Source organism: Staurois parvus, unplaced genomic scaffold (genome assembly GCF_062004578.1).
Source record: "Staurois parvus isolate SC_StPar_1 unplaced genomic scaffold, SC_StPar_1.0 ptg000365l, whole genome shotgun sequence".
NCBI classification, from domain to species: domain Eukaryota; kingdom Metazoa; phylum Chordata; class Amphibia; order Anura; family Ranidae; genus Staurois; species Staurois parvus.
This window is the reverse complement of record NW_028318161.1, coordinates 4,943,728-4,964,653: the sequence shown is the minus strand read 5'-3', so window position 1 is coordinate 4,964,653 and position 20,926 is coordinate 4,943,728. Positions and strand designations below refer to the sequence as shown.

Genomic DNA, 20,926 nt, shown 5'->3' with positions numbered 1-20,926 from the left:
GAGGAGGAGCCACCACACCTGTCTTTTTATTCAGCCCAACAGCTGATCCCTTCACTCCACTGTTTGTAGAAGTCAATGGATCTTTATTTCAGCATTCTTTAATCAGTGACCCCCAGTGGATTCCATTCACAGACTTCATGTACCAGAGACCCTAGTGGATTGCAGATAGCACTTCATGAAATGACAGTGGAAATCTGTAAGTATGTCTGATCCTTCTGGTCAAAGGCTGGAAATCCCAAACCTTCGACAATGAGATTTTACTGTACCTTTATATATGGGTAGTGAGAGGCAGCATAACACCATGTATAAAAAGCTGGACAGGAAAGCAATTTCAATGTACTTATAGTTTAAACCAACTTTTTGCTTTACATAATTTTATCTACATTAATTTGATCATTTTAGACTTTCAGAGAAACTCCACTTGATGAGCCGCACAGTGTCAGATTTTATTGCCACTGCTGTACTGCAGATGATTATTTAACATTACTACTCCGGCACTGAAATCATTCATTGCTTTATTAGACAAGAACTGACAGGCTTGACTGAAGTGACTTTGCATGTCCAAACACTATTTGACAGTTTGACTTTAAAGGTCTTTTCAATGCAAAAGATAAAACTAAATGAATGGGTATAATTTACTAAAGCACAAGGTATTTTTTTTAGGTTTCATAAAAAGCTGGTGGACTGTTTAACTTCAATCTCCTATATATTTGTCTAGATCTACTTAGTCAAAGCAGACTTTGCATACCACATGTTTTCCTAAGAGTGCTCTGGGTGTTCCTGATGATGCTGATGATGGATGCAAGGAGGAAAGGAGAGAAGGGTTGGCTGGAGATATGGTTAAACAGAGGAATGAAGAGTAAGAAATAAATTTAATAAGGGATGGAAGGAAGATTGGACCCTGCATATGTTTTGTACACAAGTTGTAATTCTCAGCATCAGATTATTCTGTATGTATAGACACTGCACAATGGCACATTTCTTGTTTTGTATGCTGGGTGGTGTAATTTTCGGCATCTGCTTTTCTTTTTTTTTGTCTGGATGTGTCAAAGTACCATTACTCTAGTTCTGAATACTGGGTGTAATTCTGTTTTTATTCTGTATGTGTGGATACTGTATAGTGCCAGCTGCCTTGTCCTTTCTACTGTGTTCATTTTCAGTATCTGTTCTTTTACTACATGTGTTGATGCTGCACAATACCCCTTCTCCTGCCCTGTGTTCTGGGTGGAATTCCTGGTTCTCATCCAATTCTGTATGTACAGTACCACTTCTCTTGTTCTGTACTCTCACTGTAACTCTCAAACTCTGTTTAAATTCTGCATGTACAGAATATGATCTGCACTGTAGCACATTTCTTCCTTGCATGCTGACTATAGGGTCTCATGCGCATGGGCGCTTGACGTCTAGAGGCATTTTTGCTGCCAGAAGTTGTCAAAATATAACGCCACTAACCTTGCATTTTTTCACTTGCTTTTTATGTGTGTATGACTTTTAGAAGTGTTTGGGCATAAACTCATTCTATTGGGTAGAATATTCATATATTCTAGCCACTAGAAAAAATGATTGTTTATGCATGCTTGTATATTAAATAAAAAAAAAAAACACAAAACCATTTCTCCGGGTACTGGGTCTGAAAGCTGTGCATAAATGCGCTTAAATACCTGCAAGTCCATGTGCACATGAGCTAACATGCAGATGCGTTTTAGAGGTGTGAAAAAAAAAACCCCAAAAGACACCCCTGAAAGTGGCATTTTTCTGTGTCCATATGCAGACTTTATTATCCGTATGTTCTCCTGTATAGTTCTTAATATTGGTTTGTTTTCTGTTTGAATGCTGAAATAGACAGGTTTTTGTTACTACATCATAACAGATTGTTACTAAACCATTAAAAGGCTTTGGCAGAAATAGAAGAATTTTACATTACTAATGATCAGGGATAGGAATGCACAACTTTCTGTGATTTCCGTGATGTCCTTTCTGGGCAGAATACAATAAGTGAGGCCCCATTCACACCTGTGTGTAGTGGGAACACGCATTCCCACTTACTTTTTTTTGTGCGTTTTTCATGGGTTAATGTGCGACATGCCTAGAGCAAACCATTCACTTAAATAGGCTGCCCCACATGACAAATGACCCAACGTATTCAGAATCTTTTCAGTTGTGGAGAATCGGGCATCTTTTCAGTGTGTGTTTTGGCATGATTGTATCGCTTTTTGTTGTGCATGGCAAACCACTCGTCTGCTACCTGTGCTTGGGGTGCCATTAACAATAAATGGCAACACAAGCATGACCCGCCATTGCAGTGCGTTTACGAAATGTGCAGCCAAATGCACAATTTTGAGTTTTGTAGCGTGTTAAGGAAACGCATAGGTGTGAATGCAGCCTTACTGTTTATCTTAAAACAACAACAAACACTAGCAATTCGCAATGCGTTTGCATAACGCTGATGTGCTCTGTGCTAGTTGTGAAACAAAACTTTTGTTCTTATTCTCCCATTTATGGATACAGCACAGTGCCACTTGTCCTTGTCCCATATTTTGGGTATGATTCTCAGTGATGTAACATTCTTTGGCTTCCACTGTGTGATGAGACACCTAGCTAATAACTTATAGAGTTTCAAATAGGGCAAATTGTTGGAGTCCGCTTAGCTGGTGCCTTTGTGACGATGTTGCCAATTTATTTGCGGTCTTATGAGCAGGGGCGGACTGACAACTCATGGGGCCCCCGGGCAATAGGCGATCTTGGAGCCCCTTTGTCCTCGCCCACACTCAAACCACACCTAAAAAAGCCTATGAAAGATACCAGGGGCATCTCATGGGGCCCCCTACTGACCCCAGGTCCTCGGGCAGTGCCCGAGAGCCCTTATGGTCAGTCCGCCCCTGCTCATGAGGTAGAGTACTAAAGGTTATGATCGCATATAGTTTCCGGGAAACCGTCGTCTGATAAGCATAAGCGAGGTTGACATGGTCAACTAACTGAAAGAAACCAAAGGACATTGTGACCTGGAATAAAGTGCTGTAAAAGTGACTGCAGAGCTCAATCTCAGTCTTTCAAAGCCCATGTCCATGCAGAGGGAACTCCATATACAAAACATTCACGGGCGAGCTGCAGTTGTCAAACCACTAGAGACAAATATTAATGCTCAGATAAGGAGAGAGTGGTGCAATACCCATAAATCGTGGACTATCGGTCAATGGAAGACTGTAATATGGTTCGATGAATCCAGCTACACACTGTTCCCAACCACCCACCCAAACACTGTCCCAAGCTTACAACCAGGACTGCATTGTGCCAACGGTAAAGCATGGTGGCAGTGCAATCATGGTGTGGGCAGCCATATCTTGGTATTCTGCAGGCTCTTTTATCACCTTTTGAAAGGTAGAGTCACTGCCAGTGACTGTCCCAAATTTTGGCTGACCATGTGCAACAGTGCCATTTACCAAGATGATAATGCTCCGATTCATACAGTTGGTGTTGCCAAATTGTGGTATGATGAGCATTCCGATGAGGTCTCACAGGGCATCACAGTCTTCAGACCCAATATCATAGAGCTATTATGGTAAATTTTGGAGCACAAGGTTCAGGCTTGTTTTCCGCCTTCATCATCTCTGCCAGAACTAGGTCGATTTTTGCATGAAGAGTGGTATCAGAGTCCATTATCCACCATCCAAAACTTTTATATTTGTCATTTCCCTGGAGAATTCAGGCCAGTTTGGATGCTAAAGGCGGTCCAACACCATAGTGAGTAACAATTTTGTTCTTTTACCTGGTGTTTCCATAATTATGTCTAGTGTGTGTGTCTTTAGCACAGTGCCACTAGTCCTGTATACTGGGTGTAATGCACAGTGTCTGTTCTTAATCTCCCATATATGGATGCAGCACGGTGCCACTTGTCCATGTGCCTGTATACTGGGCTCAGTATATGTTCTTAATCTCCCATGTATGGATATAGCTTAGCATCAGTTGTCCTGTATAATGGGTGTAATATTCAGTATCTATTCTTATTATATATACATACCACATGTATATGCTGTTCTTATTATATACTGTTTACATACCTCCTAACTTTTGAACTGCAGAATGAGGGACACTTAAGGGAGGGAATGACCTGTGTAGCATGCTGCAGCAAAAAGTGGTAATTTAAAAAAATATATATTTTTTTTATTACTTTTTTTTTTTCTTTTTTTTTTAATTACACTATGACCAAAGTAGTATAGTGTTACCATAGTACTATTGTACTACTTTGGGGAAGTATTCAGTATTATTGTTTTATAGCAAAGAATGTCTTTGCTATAAGCAAGCATTTAACCGAATGAAATCGATTCATTCAGGTTTTTTGTTGTGAAGAGCTGTGATTGGCCATGGCTAATCACATGACACAGGCTGTGATTGGCCCAGCCTGTGCATGTGATCACTGTGACCATACACAGCTAGACACACTTGTATACAATGGATGAGATGAAAGGTCACATGGTACTGGCAATGGGGCCGGTACACAGATCTGTCATCGGCCGTGTCCGAGGTAAACAGCCAGTGACAGATCTGGCCACAGCACGGCCCTGCAGGCACGCGTAAAGCATGATCAGGGAAGGATGTCATTTTACTATAGGCCAGGCGGGAAGTAGTTAAAATGTTGAAGTGACAGACAAACCATTTGTGTATAAATATAAAAAATTATAAATGCCTTCTTATTCCCCTTTTTTATAAGTTATCATATACCCTCTGTTCTCAGCTTCATAAGGAGCTGAGGGAGGAGAAACAGCAGTACACTGATCTTCCTAGTGAATGGCTGTGTGTGGGTGTGTGTGTGTGGGGGGGGGGGGGGGTGTCAGCAGAAGTCTGATTACACTGTTCAACAAATTTTTATTTTTTGCCAGTTTTGGAAACAAAAGGATCCATTTCTTAATGAATTTCACATTCTGAGTTCAAATATAACAATGAAATTTGTCAATTGGCTCTAGTTTTTCTGTAAACGTAAAGTTTTCTACTATACGCGTAATGACTACATAATGCACAATAATTATATAGATAGATGTCTTTCCACAAATATAAAGCAAGTGATATTGACTACATAACAAAGCCTAAATGGCATAATATATTGCATAGGATTACCAAGAAAAATTATAGCCATAAGCTAAGTTGAATCATTTTAATACTTAGGATTCTCACTAGTTTTGTCTTCAGTTTGTGTCGGTTTTGCTTCTCTTGGCTTTTCTCTTGTATTCGAGGAAAGGGCTATCTCTTACAAATGCACGTGACTACATGCTTCAGGTTCTTCCTCACTTGACTCAACCACGAAGGATTCTGGTGCTTTAGGAATTGGTAGCCCCTCTCCATGAGGAACTGGACGTATTGCCGATGGAATATTTGGATAGTGCACAGATAACTTTTTCTTCTTATTTAGCCCTTTTACAATTGGAGGCACCATACAAAAGTAACAATTACTAACATGATCTGTTGGCTCTCTCCAAATCATTGGCACAGCGAAAGGCATAGATGACTTTTTTCCATTCAACCATTGCTCCAGTGCCGTCCCACAAGAATTGCAGCATATATGTGGTGCCCAGCTCTTGTCCTGGTCTCCTATCTTGCAGCCAAAATACAAGTTGTAGGCTTTCTTAATCATTCCTGTTATCCTCCTTTTTTGTGAGATAAAAGTTATTTCACCGCAGATATAGCAGAAATTCTCTGCTTTATTCACACAAGTTCGAGGCATTACTGAGTAGCCTATATAAGCATAAAACGAAATGTAAAGACGCTGTCGAACTACAATCAGCTACAGATACTGCAGCTTTTATGCAGTGAAGTGATGCAATTAAAGGCTAATATTGCATCATCTCAGTATACATGCAATTTTCTATTGGTCACCAGTATCAATTGCGCAATATGCAGCTGAAGTTGCATCATAATTTTGAATGGCTTACGTCATTAGATGGGTGAATATATCATAGAAACTAGAACCAATCAACATTTTTTAGGGTCATTTTCGTTTTCAGCACCCCAAAATTATGTAAGATTAGCTAATTTTATGCCCAAAACTTTTTACCTGTTGAACAGTGTTATTGGAGGAGAGGCAGGCTGTGTTCCAGAACTGACCGTGCTGAACTCTCCTGCCTAGTGCAGTCAGTTTTTAATAGGAAAGCAGAAGGACTGGTGGGAACACCAGGGATTCACGCAAAGTAAGAACTACAAAGAGAAATGGATACTTTTTCATACAAGTACATGGTACATCAGGCACATATCAGGAATACTAAATGTTTTGTTTTCGTAGTCTTTACTCTCCATGTATGTATATAGCACAGTGGCTCGTCCATACTGGGTGTAAAGTCTCAGTATCTGTTCTTAGCCTCTATGCAAAGACCCTGTATAGTAGCAAGATCCCGCCCCCCCCCCCCTTTTTTTCCCCTTAGTAACCAAGTGGGAATTTTTCTTAACGATCAATAATGATATTGAAATTCCCCAAATTTCTTGTAGAGATGTAAGAAGTCTAGCTACAAATGTGTAATCACAAATAACAAAGAGAGTGCCTCAACTTGAATGCTAATCCTAAACAGCCATGTTGTCTGACTATAATACATCTAATGTAAATGGTATGTTTTGGGAGCTCTGGGAGTTCCATATTGGTTAGACCTTTGGGCTGATTTCCTCTCCTTCCTCCAGATGAGAAGAGATGCGGGAAGAAGAAATATTGTCTTCTGCTTTATCCGTGTGTCTTTCTGCTCTGCTCCTTCCTCTGGTGAGATTTGGGTAGGGGGGTTATTTTATCATATCATCCCCAATTTGCACAATAGTTGAATAAATAGTTGTATGTACATATGTTGTTGAAGTAGACAACATGTATGTTTCTATGCCCTGTTAAGTTAAGCTATTCAGAAAAAAAAAAAAAAATATATATATATATATATACAAAAAAACACATAAAAAAAAAATAAGGCAGATTCGATGGACCACTCGGTCTTGTTCTGCTGTCCCCTTTCTATGTTTCTAATAATTTCTGTGTTGCCTGTAAAGTATATAGTGTTCCCTATATGAGGTATATCATTGGACACTAAATTATATATTGAATAACTCAAGCGCTAGCTATGGTGAAAAAAACAAACAAAAAAAAAAATACAATATATTGCTGTAGCCGCTAGTGCACACAACCCATGCCTCAGTGGGACAAATATAAAATCAAAAAATTAAATAAAAAAATGCTGCGCTACATAAACCAATGGTACAAACCATTACCAAAAAACAAAGTGCAAAAATAAATTAATAATTATTTAGAAGAAAAATAGTGGTAGAAAAAATGTTAATATTGAAATAGAAATATAGATGTATGAATGGAAAAAAAAAATATATATATATAAAACCACAAAAAAAAAATATATTACAGACACCATCCGCATCCCCTTGATAAAGTCACGTGACTAGTGATGAAACGCATCAGGGAGGAATGTGCGGATGACGTCACGACATTGCCATTCATTGGAATAGCGGCCTGTAGTACTCTACAAACGGCTCTTGAAACGGCATTACAGCAGGCAATAGCTTTCATTAAGTGGGCCGTGCTTTGCCTTGCAAATTATTATGGATGGTGTCTGTTTTGAGCATGTACAGGACTCTGCTGCTGAGATGATACTGCCATCTGGTGTTTAATCAGTACATTACTGGATCTTCATCATACCTGGTGCAAAATACACCTCCGGACAGTGAGTGTATTTCATATGTTTTAATTGATGAATAAAAGTTTATAAGGATAAAGCACTATGTCGAGTTCTTTTTAATGAGGAATACGGCTGATACAAAGACGCTCATCAGGAGGGAGCTTTATTTGGAGTCTTCATTCAGCAAGCTGATCTTCTGAGTCCATATGGAACCAAAAGTGCAGTTAGACTGTAACATTGTATAATGTGAGGTCACACTGCATGAGGTGAGCAGATATATGGTGGAGGATGTCTTTGCATGGTAATTGATGACAGATGCACATATTTTCGTTATTCAAAGGAGGGTTCACTGAATGAACACTTTATTGATTGAACTTGATTTTTGATTGACTTTCATTTGATTCATACTAAAAATATTTAAAATGTTTATATATTTGAATTTTTTTGTGGTTAAAAAAAATAATAATAAAAAAATATATATACTGTGTGTATGTGTGTGTATATATATATATATATATATATATATATATATATACACACACATCTATATTTCTATTTAAATATAATATTTTTTCTACTACTATTTTTCTTCTAATAATTATTGCTTTATTTTTGCACTTTGTTTTTTGGTAATGGTTTGTACCATTGGTTTATGTAGCACAGCATTTTTTCATTTCATTTTTTGATTGTATATCCTTGGACACTATTCTATAGACCTTACTACTCAGTCCTTGTACAGGACAGTGTATTTGCACTGTCTCCATATGGTGCAATCTCAGCAAATAGTCTCAAATATCCCAGCACATGGTCCCTAGAGCTGTTCTACTGCAGAACAACAAAGAAAACGAGTAAAAGGTCTGTATGGGATATTCTAACCTCTAGTCATTTGTGATGTTTGTTTTTGTATAATCTCTCTTTGAGTGAATGTTTACATAAGAAAATAAAACCTAATACAGAAAAGAAGGAAGAGAGTGGAGTCAATGATTCCAATATGCATTAACATTCATCATGTGTGTACATTTGCATAAAAAAAAATGTCTCTGCTTGCATGAGACCATTAGTTGTTAAAGGGACAACAGGACTAGTCTCACAACATTTCATATGACTGAGTATAGTGATAGAAAGAATCAACATCCTTTTTAGAGAGGAATTATGGAAGAAGAATTCAATTGAAAAGGTAATAGGAACATGTACAGGGAGAGCCCCTTGGTTCATGGGAGTGTAGAGTGCTAATATTACTGTAATCAATGGATGGTGCATAATCATACCATACCTGATGTTTGTTGTTTTTTTTTTTTTTTTTTGAGTCTGAAGTATGACATGATTATGGTTGTGGAATGGTGGAAATTTTGAGGTGCACATAAGGGACGTTGTGATTTCATAAAACACATGAGAGTCTTCTGCGCTTACCAGTAAAAGGAAATTGATGTAACCAAAAGAGTCGCACTTATAAAACAATTAATCCACACCAGTACTTGTGTCAGCTGCGAATGAAAACTCCCATATATTAGACATGTGCAGTTCTTTTAGTTCCAAATCGAATTTCAGACACATTTTTTTCACTATTCGGAGATTCGGAAGTATCAGAATACTGAATTACAAAAATAACGAATTTAAACGAATCTGAAATAATGAAATTAAATTCAGCCAAAATTCGATTAGAAAACAAATTCAAGCAAACATTCGAAAACTTTCACAATTTAAAGCGGAGCTCCACCCAAAAGGGGAAGTTCCGCTTGTAGGACAGGTACCTGCTCCCACTTCCTCTGCGATCGCCTAGGCTATTGGAAGTGGAAGTTGTCCCCCCCCCCCAGAGGAAACCCACGCAGGCACAGGGAGAGCATGCAAACTCCAGGCAGATGGTGCTGTGGTTGGGATTCAAACCAACGACCCTAGTACTGTTAACCATTAATAAGTACTAATTAGGAGTATCTGTTTTCAGAGGTGATTGCAGCTGCTGTTGTGTAACTATATCCAATTCATTTATTTCAGCTTCACATTTACCTATGTTTTTCAGGTACACTCTAAACCACAATCAATGGAACACTAGTGCATCATTCTTCTGCCATTTGCAGTGAGTAATTTTGTAAGAGTGTTGCAGAAAATCTGTTTGTTGTTATTGTTTCCCATTATATTGGCGTTTCAAGTCAGCAATTCATGAAATTTCCTATAACGTCTGTGGTAATGCTGGGTTCTGATCTTCTAGCTGCAACTCTAAGTTTGTGATGTACATTCATAGACCGCCTCAAGTATGAAGACTGCAGCCCTTTATTGAGGCCCAGAGCATGACCGTACATTACAGACAATAAATAAACCTTAGCAAACATAAAGATTGATAGGTGAAAAAACAAACTACAGTATATGACTGCAGCTGCATATCTTGTGGCTTTGTAAGCTTTTTGGTGTAATACTCGCTTCTCCCACACAGGTGCAGTAACATCAGTTTTACCAACACTTCCCGGGATAACCTTCTGAAGAGCGTCACATTGCAGAGGTATGTCTTCTGTGTGCTGGAGACTAATGGATACTAACCTTTAATAATGCTAGCTACAGACATGGCTGTTTTGCTGGGTTCAGTCAGCTTGTCTGTTTTTTAAGTCACCAAATATTGAAAATATTGGGGTGGACAAGAATTGAAAATACCTTTCTGAGTAGCTTTGTGAGGCTTCAGTTGAATCCTATCTATGGCTATGGTTATGTCTGCATGGTAAAAAGCAGGCCCATCCAGTATGGTAAAAAAAATTGATTGGCATACTCTTAGCATTGTTGGGGGGACTCTTCTGAGTCTTGCCTCTGCTGTTGGGTAGGTGGGGATTTACATTGGGAATTCCTGGTGTAGGGGGCCCTTCTAAATGGTGTGCTTCTGGTGTGGAGAATGGGACATTTTTGAGGGGTGCACTACTGGCATTGGGAAGGGGGCCCATCTGAGTGGTGCATTCCTTGTGTGGGAAGAGGAAGTAGATGGGTCTGTTTTGACTGATATGCTCCTGGTATGAGAAGGGGGGTAGGGGTCGGAGTGGCATGCTTCTTCCTTCCAGGGGTCCAGACTAGGTGCCTTCTCTATGAGCAGTGAACTCATCAAAAGTATTCCTGAACTTTATCCCTTTCTCTTGCAGAATGCTGTATGAGAAGCCAAATGCTATGAGGCCTCTGTAAGTATTTTTATTAGTAATCAGTAGTTTTGGTCTGCATATACAGTTTCCGAATCCCAAATGTGCAGACTCCATATCGAAGTTGGACAGCATCACATCTTGTAGATGTTTAACCTTCTTTTTTTTTTTTTTTTCTTTCTTTTTTCCTGGTACACAAACGGCACTTATTTACACTGGAACACTTGTGTTAATGCATGTTGCCTTACAACACTTTGGCTGGACCAGGTCCAGCTGAATATCGGAATATAATGTTCATGTGTATTGCCAGTACGATATTTTACAAATCATCTGGTGTGAACAAGCCCACTGCTTTAATATAAATCTGGCAACGCTACACCCCCAAAAATTTTAAAAATTATTAAACCTAAAAATTCTCAGCAGCTACCTTTTTTTTTTTTTTTTTTTTTTTTTTAATATGTGTAAAAAAAATCAAATAAGGCAGCACAAAATAAATAAAACTATCATTGTGACAATATAAAAAAAAAAATAAAACCCATGTGAAACAATCCAAAAAAAAGTGACATAGGAATAAATTAGTCAATGAAATATAGGGGTGTATTTACAAAAATTGGAGCAGTCAGAATCTGGTGCAGCTGTACTTGGTAGCCAATTGGCTTCTAACTTCAGCTTGTTCAATTAAGCTTTGCCAATAAAACCTGGAAGATGATTGATTTCTCTGCAGAGTTGCACCAGATTTTGCACTCTCTAGTTTTAGTAAATAACCCCTCATAGTGGCCATTTTTACCATCCATAAAATAAACATTAACCTAAATAGAATGAACAGTTCAAATAATGTGCTTCTAATTAATAACAGTTCTATATTCCACATGGTTCTCCACTCAAAAATAAAGTTCACTAGTGCTCCAGAAAGCAATATGAGAAGAGTCCTCAGCACACCCCCTGGACAGCATGAACTCACCAGAATTGAGGAATAATGCGCTCAAATAGGTTAAAATCTTCCACTCCTCTGGACTCCCTATACTCCACTCATAGGATAAAGGGGAGCACACAAACAAACTAATCAAATAAAAATTAGCAAATGTATTAAAATGCTTTAAAACCTATGTGGACAATGTATTTACATTTATTGGTGTCCCTGGACTGTCAGCACAAACAATCATTGCGCAGTTGTGTAAAGGAATCACAACCGCTCCACCTGTCATTTGAGCCAGCCTCCTGAGGAAACCGATTGGGCAGAATGCATTGAGGCGGATCTGAATGGTCTTGACATCACTTTAGGTATCTCACATTTTGTGTGCATATGGTAGAATGCAGGCCGACTCAAATGACCGGTGGGCAGGCTGCGATTCCTTTACATAAATCACAGCCAAAGCTTTGGCAATAAAACCTGGAAGCTAATTGGTTTCTATGCAGAGTCTCACTCTCCAGCTTTAGTAAATAAAACCCTGTGTTTCATTGACTTTATTTTATTCCTACGTCACTTTTTTGGATTGGTTCACGTGGTTTTCTATTTCTATTTATTTATATGGTCACTTTATTTATATTGTCACAATAATAGATTTATGTGTTTAGTGCTTCCTTTTTTTAGATTTTTTTTTTTTTTTGCAGCCCAATGCTTTGCTGGACTGTTATGTTATATTCACAGATGTAGTTGTAATTGCAGACTGTACCAGGATTTAATGTGAAAATGACCAGCAGAACCAGCTATGTGATGGTAATACAATAACCAGCAACTGAAGACTGTTGCGGTACTGCAATATCATTAAACCTGTACTAAAGTATGGTGTATATCACAATACAATTTTTTAGTGAAACATGTTTCTAGGGCATTCTGATTTAACTGCAGGTTGATGGAGGCATAATGTGCGGGGAAAAAAATGTTTATACATGACTGATGTTGCACTCAATGTAGAGCTGCACAAGGAAGTGTCTTCGCTCTACTGGCCTCAACTTGCAACGAGTGTAAGGATGCCTTCTCATTTATTCACTGCAGCTATCATGTGATCTGTCATGTCATTTCCTGAGCTCCCCATAAGGAACTTGATAGGGTGCCAAGCTGAGAGCTGATAACCGACGATGTTTCTGCACTGTTGCACCAGCTGTTTCCTCAAGATGACAGGGTAGGGGTGGTGATATGTTCACATGACACTTCACCAAATAAAGTGAGTAGGCATAGATGCTTGCGTGCCAGGATGAGCAGTTCGATATACTGTATAAAGTAGACAACATTGTGCCTTCAATACCACATTTTTATTTTAGCTTTTGAAAAAGAACCCAAAAATATATAAAACTGCTGAAGTTGTACAAACCTATATCTTGTTCAACATTATCCATAACACAGATTTGGTAAAACCTGTAGGACACCTTATGGGCAATGTAGTGTTGAGATATTGGTCTCCATTTTCCACTCTGTTCCAGGAGGATGGATGTCCTGACAATGACGCCTTGGTTCGCTCCAATTGTTTGGAATGGCGCCTTTAACTCAGACATACTGAATGCACAGTTCCATCAGAGAGAGATCCACGTTGGCCTTACTGTATTTGCTATTAAGAAGTAAGTTCAAAGTCAGTCAGTCCTGTGTCATAATATGGAATTATCTCATCCTCAAAGGAAATAATAATGGTAGCATTGAGAAGAGGTTTGCATAAGCTTCTAAAAATGTCTTTGTGCACACCCCCTCCACACTAAATAGAACAGACTGCCAGAATATACATATATCAGGGGAACCTCTGGGTGACAATTTTTCTTGCCTTTGTAGTCAGAAAAATGTCGCTCTTTATCCACCTACTGTGGTGGTCAGTGGGAGATCTGGAAGAAAAGAAACTGCCTGAATATCAGATTCCAGAACTAAATTCCTTCGCTCTACTGAACTCTTTACATGACATTTTCATGTTGGCATTAATGGATTGTTTGGAACATTTCGTGATGTAAAATAATTTATGCTTTGCTGTGTTTTTGCTACCAACCTTCTGTTGTGCCAGTAAATACCCAAGTACAGGTAAGCAACGAGCAAGACAGTAGCCAATCATAGCCTTCACATGGTTCACTATAACCTGTGCATTAATGGTAAGGTTTAAACAAGGCCTAAGATTAGGATATAGACCTCTGAGCTGTTGGATAAAAAATATTTTATTTATGAATCTGAAAAAGCATACATTAGTCTCTGTGACATTCTGGAGAAAAGACTCTCTCCCTCTGCAGTACAGACTAAAACTGAGTATACATCATCTCCTTTTGTATAGATGCATTGAAAGTTTGCTGGGAAACTTTCTGTTTGTCACCCTATAATCCTATAGATCTCATTAGTCATGATTATACTCGCTATATAAATCACTTCTATAGTATTTGGTTAATAACCATACACCAGCTATACTACGCATGGACACCAGAAAAGTAGTTTTTATATTTTATTATCATGGTCTACAGTCTGGAAATTTTCTAATGAGTGGGGAAAAATCTGTTTGTTTTGGAAAAATATTCTGAATGATTTTTCTTTGAACAAAAATCTAGCCATTAGGGATCATTTACACTTGCTTTGACTTTAACACACATTAAAGCACCTACCTCTTAAACATGCTTTTTGAGTTTTGTGTTTTTGATGCTTTGGTGATGATTTGTTTGAAGCTTTAATGAAGCTTGCCCTGTGAGTGTTTGATTTTCGATTTATTTTAAAGGGGACCTGTAAAACCCCAGGTCAGTAGTACCCCCACTAGCACATCCCCAGCTCATTGGTACCCTCGCTCAGTAGTAACCTGCAGCTTTGATGATGACCTACTCAGTAGTAACCCCCAGCTTTGCTGATGCCCTGCTCAACAGTAGCTCCATCTTTGCTGATCCTCCTCTCTCTCTTTGGTCCCCGCTCACCTCCCGTTATATTGCTCCTGCATTGCACCCCACATGTGTTATCTGCTAGTTTCTTCTGCTCTGGTCCCCCAGCTCTACTGATCCTCTGCTGCTCTGTCCTCTCTTTTTGGTTCCTACTCACCTTCTGCTATAGCGTTCCGTGTTGCAAACCACATGTGTCATCTTCTAGTTGCTCCGCTCCAGTCTGGACCCCGCTCATCTTCCTGGTGCTCCACGTTACACACCAGATGTGATTTCTGCACCAAGCACTCCCAGAATATATACACATGAACCAGAAGTGACTGATGATGTCTTTCTGTTTTGCTTGTTGGTTTCCCAGTGCATCCTGGGATATCTCATACCTGCCATACCTCCAGAACAAAGTGAAGCTAAAGCTGAATAAAAGCCTCTCAAAAGCTGCTGGTACTGTAAATGAGTTTTATCATAGACTTCTATGGAGGCATTGGAGATGCTTTGAAGCACCAAAAAGGCAACATGGGGTATAATTTTTGAAGCAAAACAAATACAACATATAAACAGGACTGTAAGCTTACTCTTTTATTTCATGACAGGTGCTTTGGTTGGCATTCAGAGTGCTTTAAAAAAAGACTGCCCAATGCCACAATTTTGAAGCAAGTTTAAACAAACCTTTAGGTCGTAATACAAAGTTCATATTCAGAAGTCTCTGGGGGATCTGTCTTTCTGTGATGGTAAGGATTAGAGATGGGTGACACCTGAGCATAACCTCTCAGATGTTTTACAAAGCGCTTTTCTTAGAGATAAAGCTGGCCATACATGAATTGAAATTCGCCAGGAACCGGATGGATTTCAATCCATTCATGGCTGTTCCTGCTCATGAGAAGTTGATCTATTGATCAATTTCTCATAAATGGTCCTTCTGGAAAATTTTCATTTGATCACTACTTGCTGCCAATCAGCTGCAGCGCTGATCAGTGTATTCTGACAGTGGGGGGCCCACATTAAATGTTTGGTTGGGGGAATCTGGTCACTTCATTTTTCATATAATCCACTGTCTGAACAAAAAAACCAAAATACTGATCCATGTATGGCGTATGGCTTGCTTATGTGCTGTATGTAGGACTAGTTGGCATCACACTATTGTGCTGTGATAGCACACTACAGTATGTTGCCATGCATTGTGTTTCACTAAGAGCACCAGGTGCAGTTTTACCTGCACTGCCTTAAAATAAAACATGTTACACACAATATTACTGCAAAAGAGTGATCCTGGCCTAATTGGGTGTAAAGAATTGATCAGTCAGTTTAGTCTTAAAGTGGTTCTAAAGGCTTACAGTTTTTTACCTTCATGCATTCTATGCATGAAGGTAAAAAATCTTCTGTGTGCAGCGGCCCCCAGCCCACCCTAATACTCACCTAAGCCCCCTCTCGATCCCTCTCAGCGATGTGCACTGGAGTCTCGGCTATCCCGGGACTCCCTCTTCTCATTGGCTGAGACAGAAGTGGGAGCCATTGGCTCCCACTGTTTTCAACCACAGCCATTGAGAAGAGAGAGGGGGTGGGGCTGACCCGCGGCTTCACGTGTGAATGGACACACAGAGCAGCCAGTGCCTCCATAGCAAGCTGCTTGCAGTGGGGGCACCCGACAGGATGGAGGGGCCAGGAGAACCTGTGGGAGACCTGAAAACAGGAGGATGCAGGTTGCTTTGTGCAAAATAACCACATACAATTGCTAAGTAATAGACATGTTTGTAAAAAAAAAAAAAAGGTTTAGAATCACTTAAATGCTGGCATGTAATCAATAGCAATCTAATGGGAATGGAAGCATTTTTTTCTTTTCTTTTTTTCTTATTTTTCCAGGTCTTTTATTGGTTATTTTGTTTCTTTATGTAGACATACTGTATAAGTTGATGTATACCACCTGTAGTTTGTAGTGCAACTTGGGTAAAGTAAGTCCTTCTCTTTTTTATGTGCTGAACAGCTTTATATTTTTTTAATTGTGCTAGGGACTACAATAAGAAAAAATTCCCATAAAATTAACAGTATGATCCTTGAAATATTATTTTTTAAAAATCTGATTTATCAGTCTGAAAAAGCACATAAGGCATGCTAAAATAACTTCTTCCATAATATCACATGTGAAACCAAGAGAAACATGTAAGTTGTTATCGCTGATCTCTTTATGAAAGTGTTGTGTACCTAGCTGTCATTGGCTTAAGCATTGAGGCTTGGAACAAGCATGCAGCAAGTGTAATGCAAAATCAAAATTCCTGACATGTGACACAAAAAGTATTGAAACTATTGCATCAGCATAAAAGCTAGGCAACTTGCAATTTTAGAAGTTGAGCTCAGCACTAACAGCCACCATGTTCATTCAGCACAGGTTGATAAATTAGGTTGAATAAGTTAAAGTAGAATTTTGGCATTCCTATAAAAATAAAATAAGCAGTGCGAACTTATTGAAATCTCTAAAATGGACTCCCATGTCAGAATACTTATGTGAGCTAATACAATCTAGATCCTGTATCCTTTACTATAGACCCACAGTAGCCTCAGGACTCTCCGTAGATTCAACCCCAGGCCATTCTATCAACTTCAGAAGTACCTTGCTTCACTCACAAATCCAGAGAACTACCAGCCCCCCCCATAAACTGATCTATCCCCAGCCTCCTTTTGTAGAGTAATGTATCCTCCTGGCACCTACATAGGTTTGCAGAATGCTCTGCTCTCTAGAGCCTCACACTATCTTCAGGCCTCCCCAAGGACTGATATCACTAATTTAATAGATATGTATCTATATATCTCATGGGAAATGCCTTAATCACTATACAGTGTCCGTTCAAATACAAAAATCTATGTTTGTTCAAGAATGATTTGAACCTTTTTAATCGTAATAGAATAAACTTGATGGATTTTATGATGGAGTACATGTACTGAGATTGACAGCCCTTTCCTGGGCTTACAGTACCCTCCAATTCTAAAGACCTTCTGCACCAAGCTCCCTCCGTATATTCCTAGAACTCCTTACACCAAGCTCCCTCTGACATCTCCTAAAATTACACACAACCCAATCATAAGTAAATGGAGAACAGCCTTGAAAGTAAGTATGTAGACTTGTACAGTTACCTCTACCCCCACCCCCCCACCAAGTTATAGCTGGGAAGGAAGTCACATAGGGGAAGGTTTACTAAAACTTGTGTACTCAGAATCTGGTGCAGCTGTGCATGGTGGCCAATCGGCTTCTAACCTCAGCTTGTTCAATTAAGCTTTGACAATAAAACCTGGAAACTGGTTTCTATGCAGAGCTGCACCAGATTTTGTGCTCTCCAGTTATAATAAATAACCCCAAAGGGGTTTGTTTACTAAGGCTGGATCACTCAGAATCATGTGCACTTCTGCATGGAAATCAGTCAGCTTACAGGTTTTATTCCTAAGGCTTAATTCAACAAGCTGAGGTTAGAAGCTGATTGACTACCATGCACAGCTTCACCAGATTCTGAGTGAATCAGCTTTAGTAAATCCCCCCCGCAGTCTCTGCTGTACACGTGGTCAGCCTAAGTATATTTCATTCACTCCACATTGCTTTATTTATGACTCTGTTGTCTTTGATGAATTATCTTTCAGGTATTCAGTCTTTGTTCAGACATTCATAGAATCTGCTGAGAAGTATTTTATGGTGGGACATAAAGTCACCTATTATATATTTACTGATCAAGTCAGCAACATTCCTGCCTTCACCCTGGGTACTGGAAGAAAATTGGTAACACTGGAGGCTCCCAGCTACCAACGTTGGCAAGATGTGTCCATGCGACGGATGGAGATGATTCGTGATCAATCCCACCAGAGATTTATCCATGAAGTGGATTATCTGGTGTGTGTGGATGTTGATATGAGGTTCAGTGATGAGGTGGGGGTTGAGATTTTAAGTATTGTGTTTGGAACATTACACCCTGGTTTTTATACTGCATCACGAGAAGGATTTACTTATGAGCGGCGACCAGAGTCCACAGCTTACATTCCCAGAGATGAAGGGGACTTTTACTATGCTGGTGGATTTTTTGGGGGTACAGTAGAAGAAGTCTACAGACTGACCAACTTCTGCCATAATGCTATGATGGTAGATAAAGAAAGACAAATTGAAGCCATCTGGCATGATGAAAGCTACTTGAATAAGTATTTTCTTTATCAAAAACCCACTAAAATTCTCTCTCCAGAATACCTGTGGGATAATGATTTCGCAGCTCCGGATTTTCTCAAGAAAAGAAGATTTGTTGCTGTTTCAAAGAACCATAATGCAATTCGCAACAAACGAGCACTGCAGAGTGTTTCAGGAATTGAAGGAAATTTACATAGGTGATGGGATTTCACCTACAGCAAATCACAAACCTGTTCAAGCAATTTACTTTTTCTGTAGAAAGATTCCAGCTATAGTAGTTGGATGTGCTTGATGGTCAATCTAACAGAGAGCATTTATAAAATGTCAGACCTGGCTGTGTGCTGCCCAACAGTTCTTCTTGGGCAAAATAATACATTTTATGTAACACACATCTCAGTTGTAATATATATTGTGGTGTTAGAACACAATAAATGTCCAGTTACAGATTTTAATCTACTGCCCAGAGAAGGCTGAGTCATACCTGGTTTTCCTTATAATTAATGTTTTTTCTTTTGTTGCTTTAGTGTTAGCTAGGGATCCTCATCATGTCTTTGCTGAGATCAGCATAGCAGAAGGAAAACATTTATGAGTATAAGTTTTATATGTCCAGTTTTCCTTTTTGCAGTTACCCTTCCAGGTACCCAATCCTCCGATCTGACATAGATTCAGCAAAACTTGTTCTGGAGACTTATTTTTAGAAGATGTCAACTGTTCAGCCTCAAAAGTGTATGTATATCATAAACATATTTCCTGGTGCCTCCATGGCAGCATACCTGTGATAACCTCCACCTTGACCTCCTCCATCAGGACCAGTGAATATTATTATAGATTAAGACACCCTCAGCACTCTCACTTGGAGAACATGAAGTTTGGCAGAAAGGCAATTAAGTCTGCTTTTGCCTGTTCCAAATAAACCTTTTTCAAATAAACCTCTTCTAAGCATGATCCCACCCATTTCAGCTATGGAGGTACCAGGAAAACAGAAAATTGTACCATACTTAACGTAATTTTCCTTTTCTGGTGCATATCCATGGCATCACATGGCCCCACCTTGGTATTCTATATTAAGGAGAATGCTGGGGGTGTCTTAATCCTTCTTTTTTTTTTAAATAATATTCACTGGTCCTGAGGGAGGAGCTCAAGGCAGAGCTTATCATAGGTATGCTGCCATGGATAGGCAACAGAAAAGGAAAATGATGGCAAGTATGGTACAATTTTCTGTAGAGGAAGAGAAGGGATCTAATCTCTGTCAAGTATGTATTGCTGTCTGTTCCCAATTGGGAGATTCGCCCTCTATTTGATCTGATGACTATTTTCAGCAGGACTGAAAGGGAAGGTAAATCAAACCATTTATGGCTGGCCACAGAACAGGAGGTAAGGATCAAATCTTCCAATTAGGACCTCTGTCCCAGAGACAACTGCCTAAGAGGGGAATTTCATTTTATAAGAAATTTCTTCTCATGTTGCTTTTTAATGCTTTCCTACTATTTTCAAAATGAAATGAAACCTTTTTAGTATTGCTGTTGTCATCTGATATTACACCTAACATACGAGTGCTTGGTGCATTAATTGGTGGTAGGTTCACAATTGTTGGTGTTATTGCACTTCCTTGTTCTGTAAACACAGTGGATTATTTTTGTGGTTTCACTTCCATCTTCCAGCGCAAATGTAAATGTCTGTATAGTACAGCTTTTCTAAACCAGGGTTCTGTGTGCTCCCTGAGCAGCGATTTGGATTGATTTCCTGCCTGATTCTGCTTGCATAATTTTGGGAACAATAACTTGGCAGGCCTGGCCGCACAGGACCAGTGGAGCTTTTCATCTTTGTATCAGCTAAGTAACCATTGACATCAATGATCATGTTAGCTGTGTGTAGAGGGAACATTATTCCAAATGTAAAGCACATTTTTTCAACTGTCCATTTTATATGAGGCTGCTGGACTCTGATTACCAATATGTGAGAATTCTTCCAACTAATGACTAATGTGACAGCGTATTCTTTGTTCGTTGCCACCAGTGTGGTATGGCATATGAACAGTGAGCTGTTCCCTGAAAGCTGAAAAAGATGTAATGGTTTCCACCATTGTAAAATGGTTGAGCGACTGGCAGAGAACAACTTTCTTTCTTTTTAATGGCTTTAGAGTAAATTTTGTTAATAACAAATTGTAATAATGCGGAATATAGGAG

General features: G+C 39.1%; 1 protein-coding gene across 3 annotated transcripts; it reads left to right on the top strand.

Moving 5' to 3' along the window:
- Nucleotides 1–46: 46 nt before the first annotated feature.
- LOC149456288 (histo-blood group ABO system transferase 1-like) lies at nucleotides 47–19,192 on the top strand. 3 transcript variants are annotated; one of them, XM_089685214.1, is made up of 8 exons: nucleotides 63–196; nucleotides 719–859; nucleotides 6,661–6,736; nucleotides 9,667–9,723; nucleotides 10,078–10,143; nucleotides 10,766–10,801; nucleotides 13,181–13,315; nucleotides 18,209–19,192. In XM_089685214.1, the coding sequence occupies exons 1-8, from the start codon at nucleotides 181–183 to the stop codon at nucleotides 18,939–18,941; spliced, it is 1,260 nt and encodes a 419-aa protein (XP_089541340.1). In that variant the 5' UTR covers nucleotides 63–180; the 3' UTR covers nucleotides 18,942–19,192. The 3 variants fall into 3 exon arrangements, with proteins under 3 accessions (XP_089541341.1, XP_089541340.1, XP_089541342.1); XM_089685215.1 differs by lacking the exon at nucleotides 719–859 and having other exon boundaries at nucleotides 47–196; XM_089685216.1 differs by lacking the exons at nucleotides 63–196; nucleotides 719–859; nucleotides 6,661–6,736 and adding an exon at nucleotides 7,742–7,915.
- Nucleotides 19,193–20,926: the final 1,734 nt, after the last annotated feature.

Bases quoted from the DNA above. Each gene is read 5' to 3' on its own strand.
- LOC149456288 (XM_089685214.1), top strand. The intron at 9,724-10,077 runs GTGAGTAATTTT...TCTCCCACACAG, and splicing joins TCATTCTTCTGCCATTTGCA to GTGCAGTAACATCAGTTTTA. The intron at 10,802-13,180 runs GTAAGTATTTTT...ACTCTGTTCCAG, and splicing joins CCAAATGCTATGAGGCCTCT to GAGGATGGATGTCCTGACAA.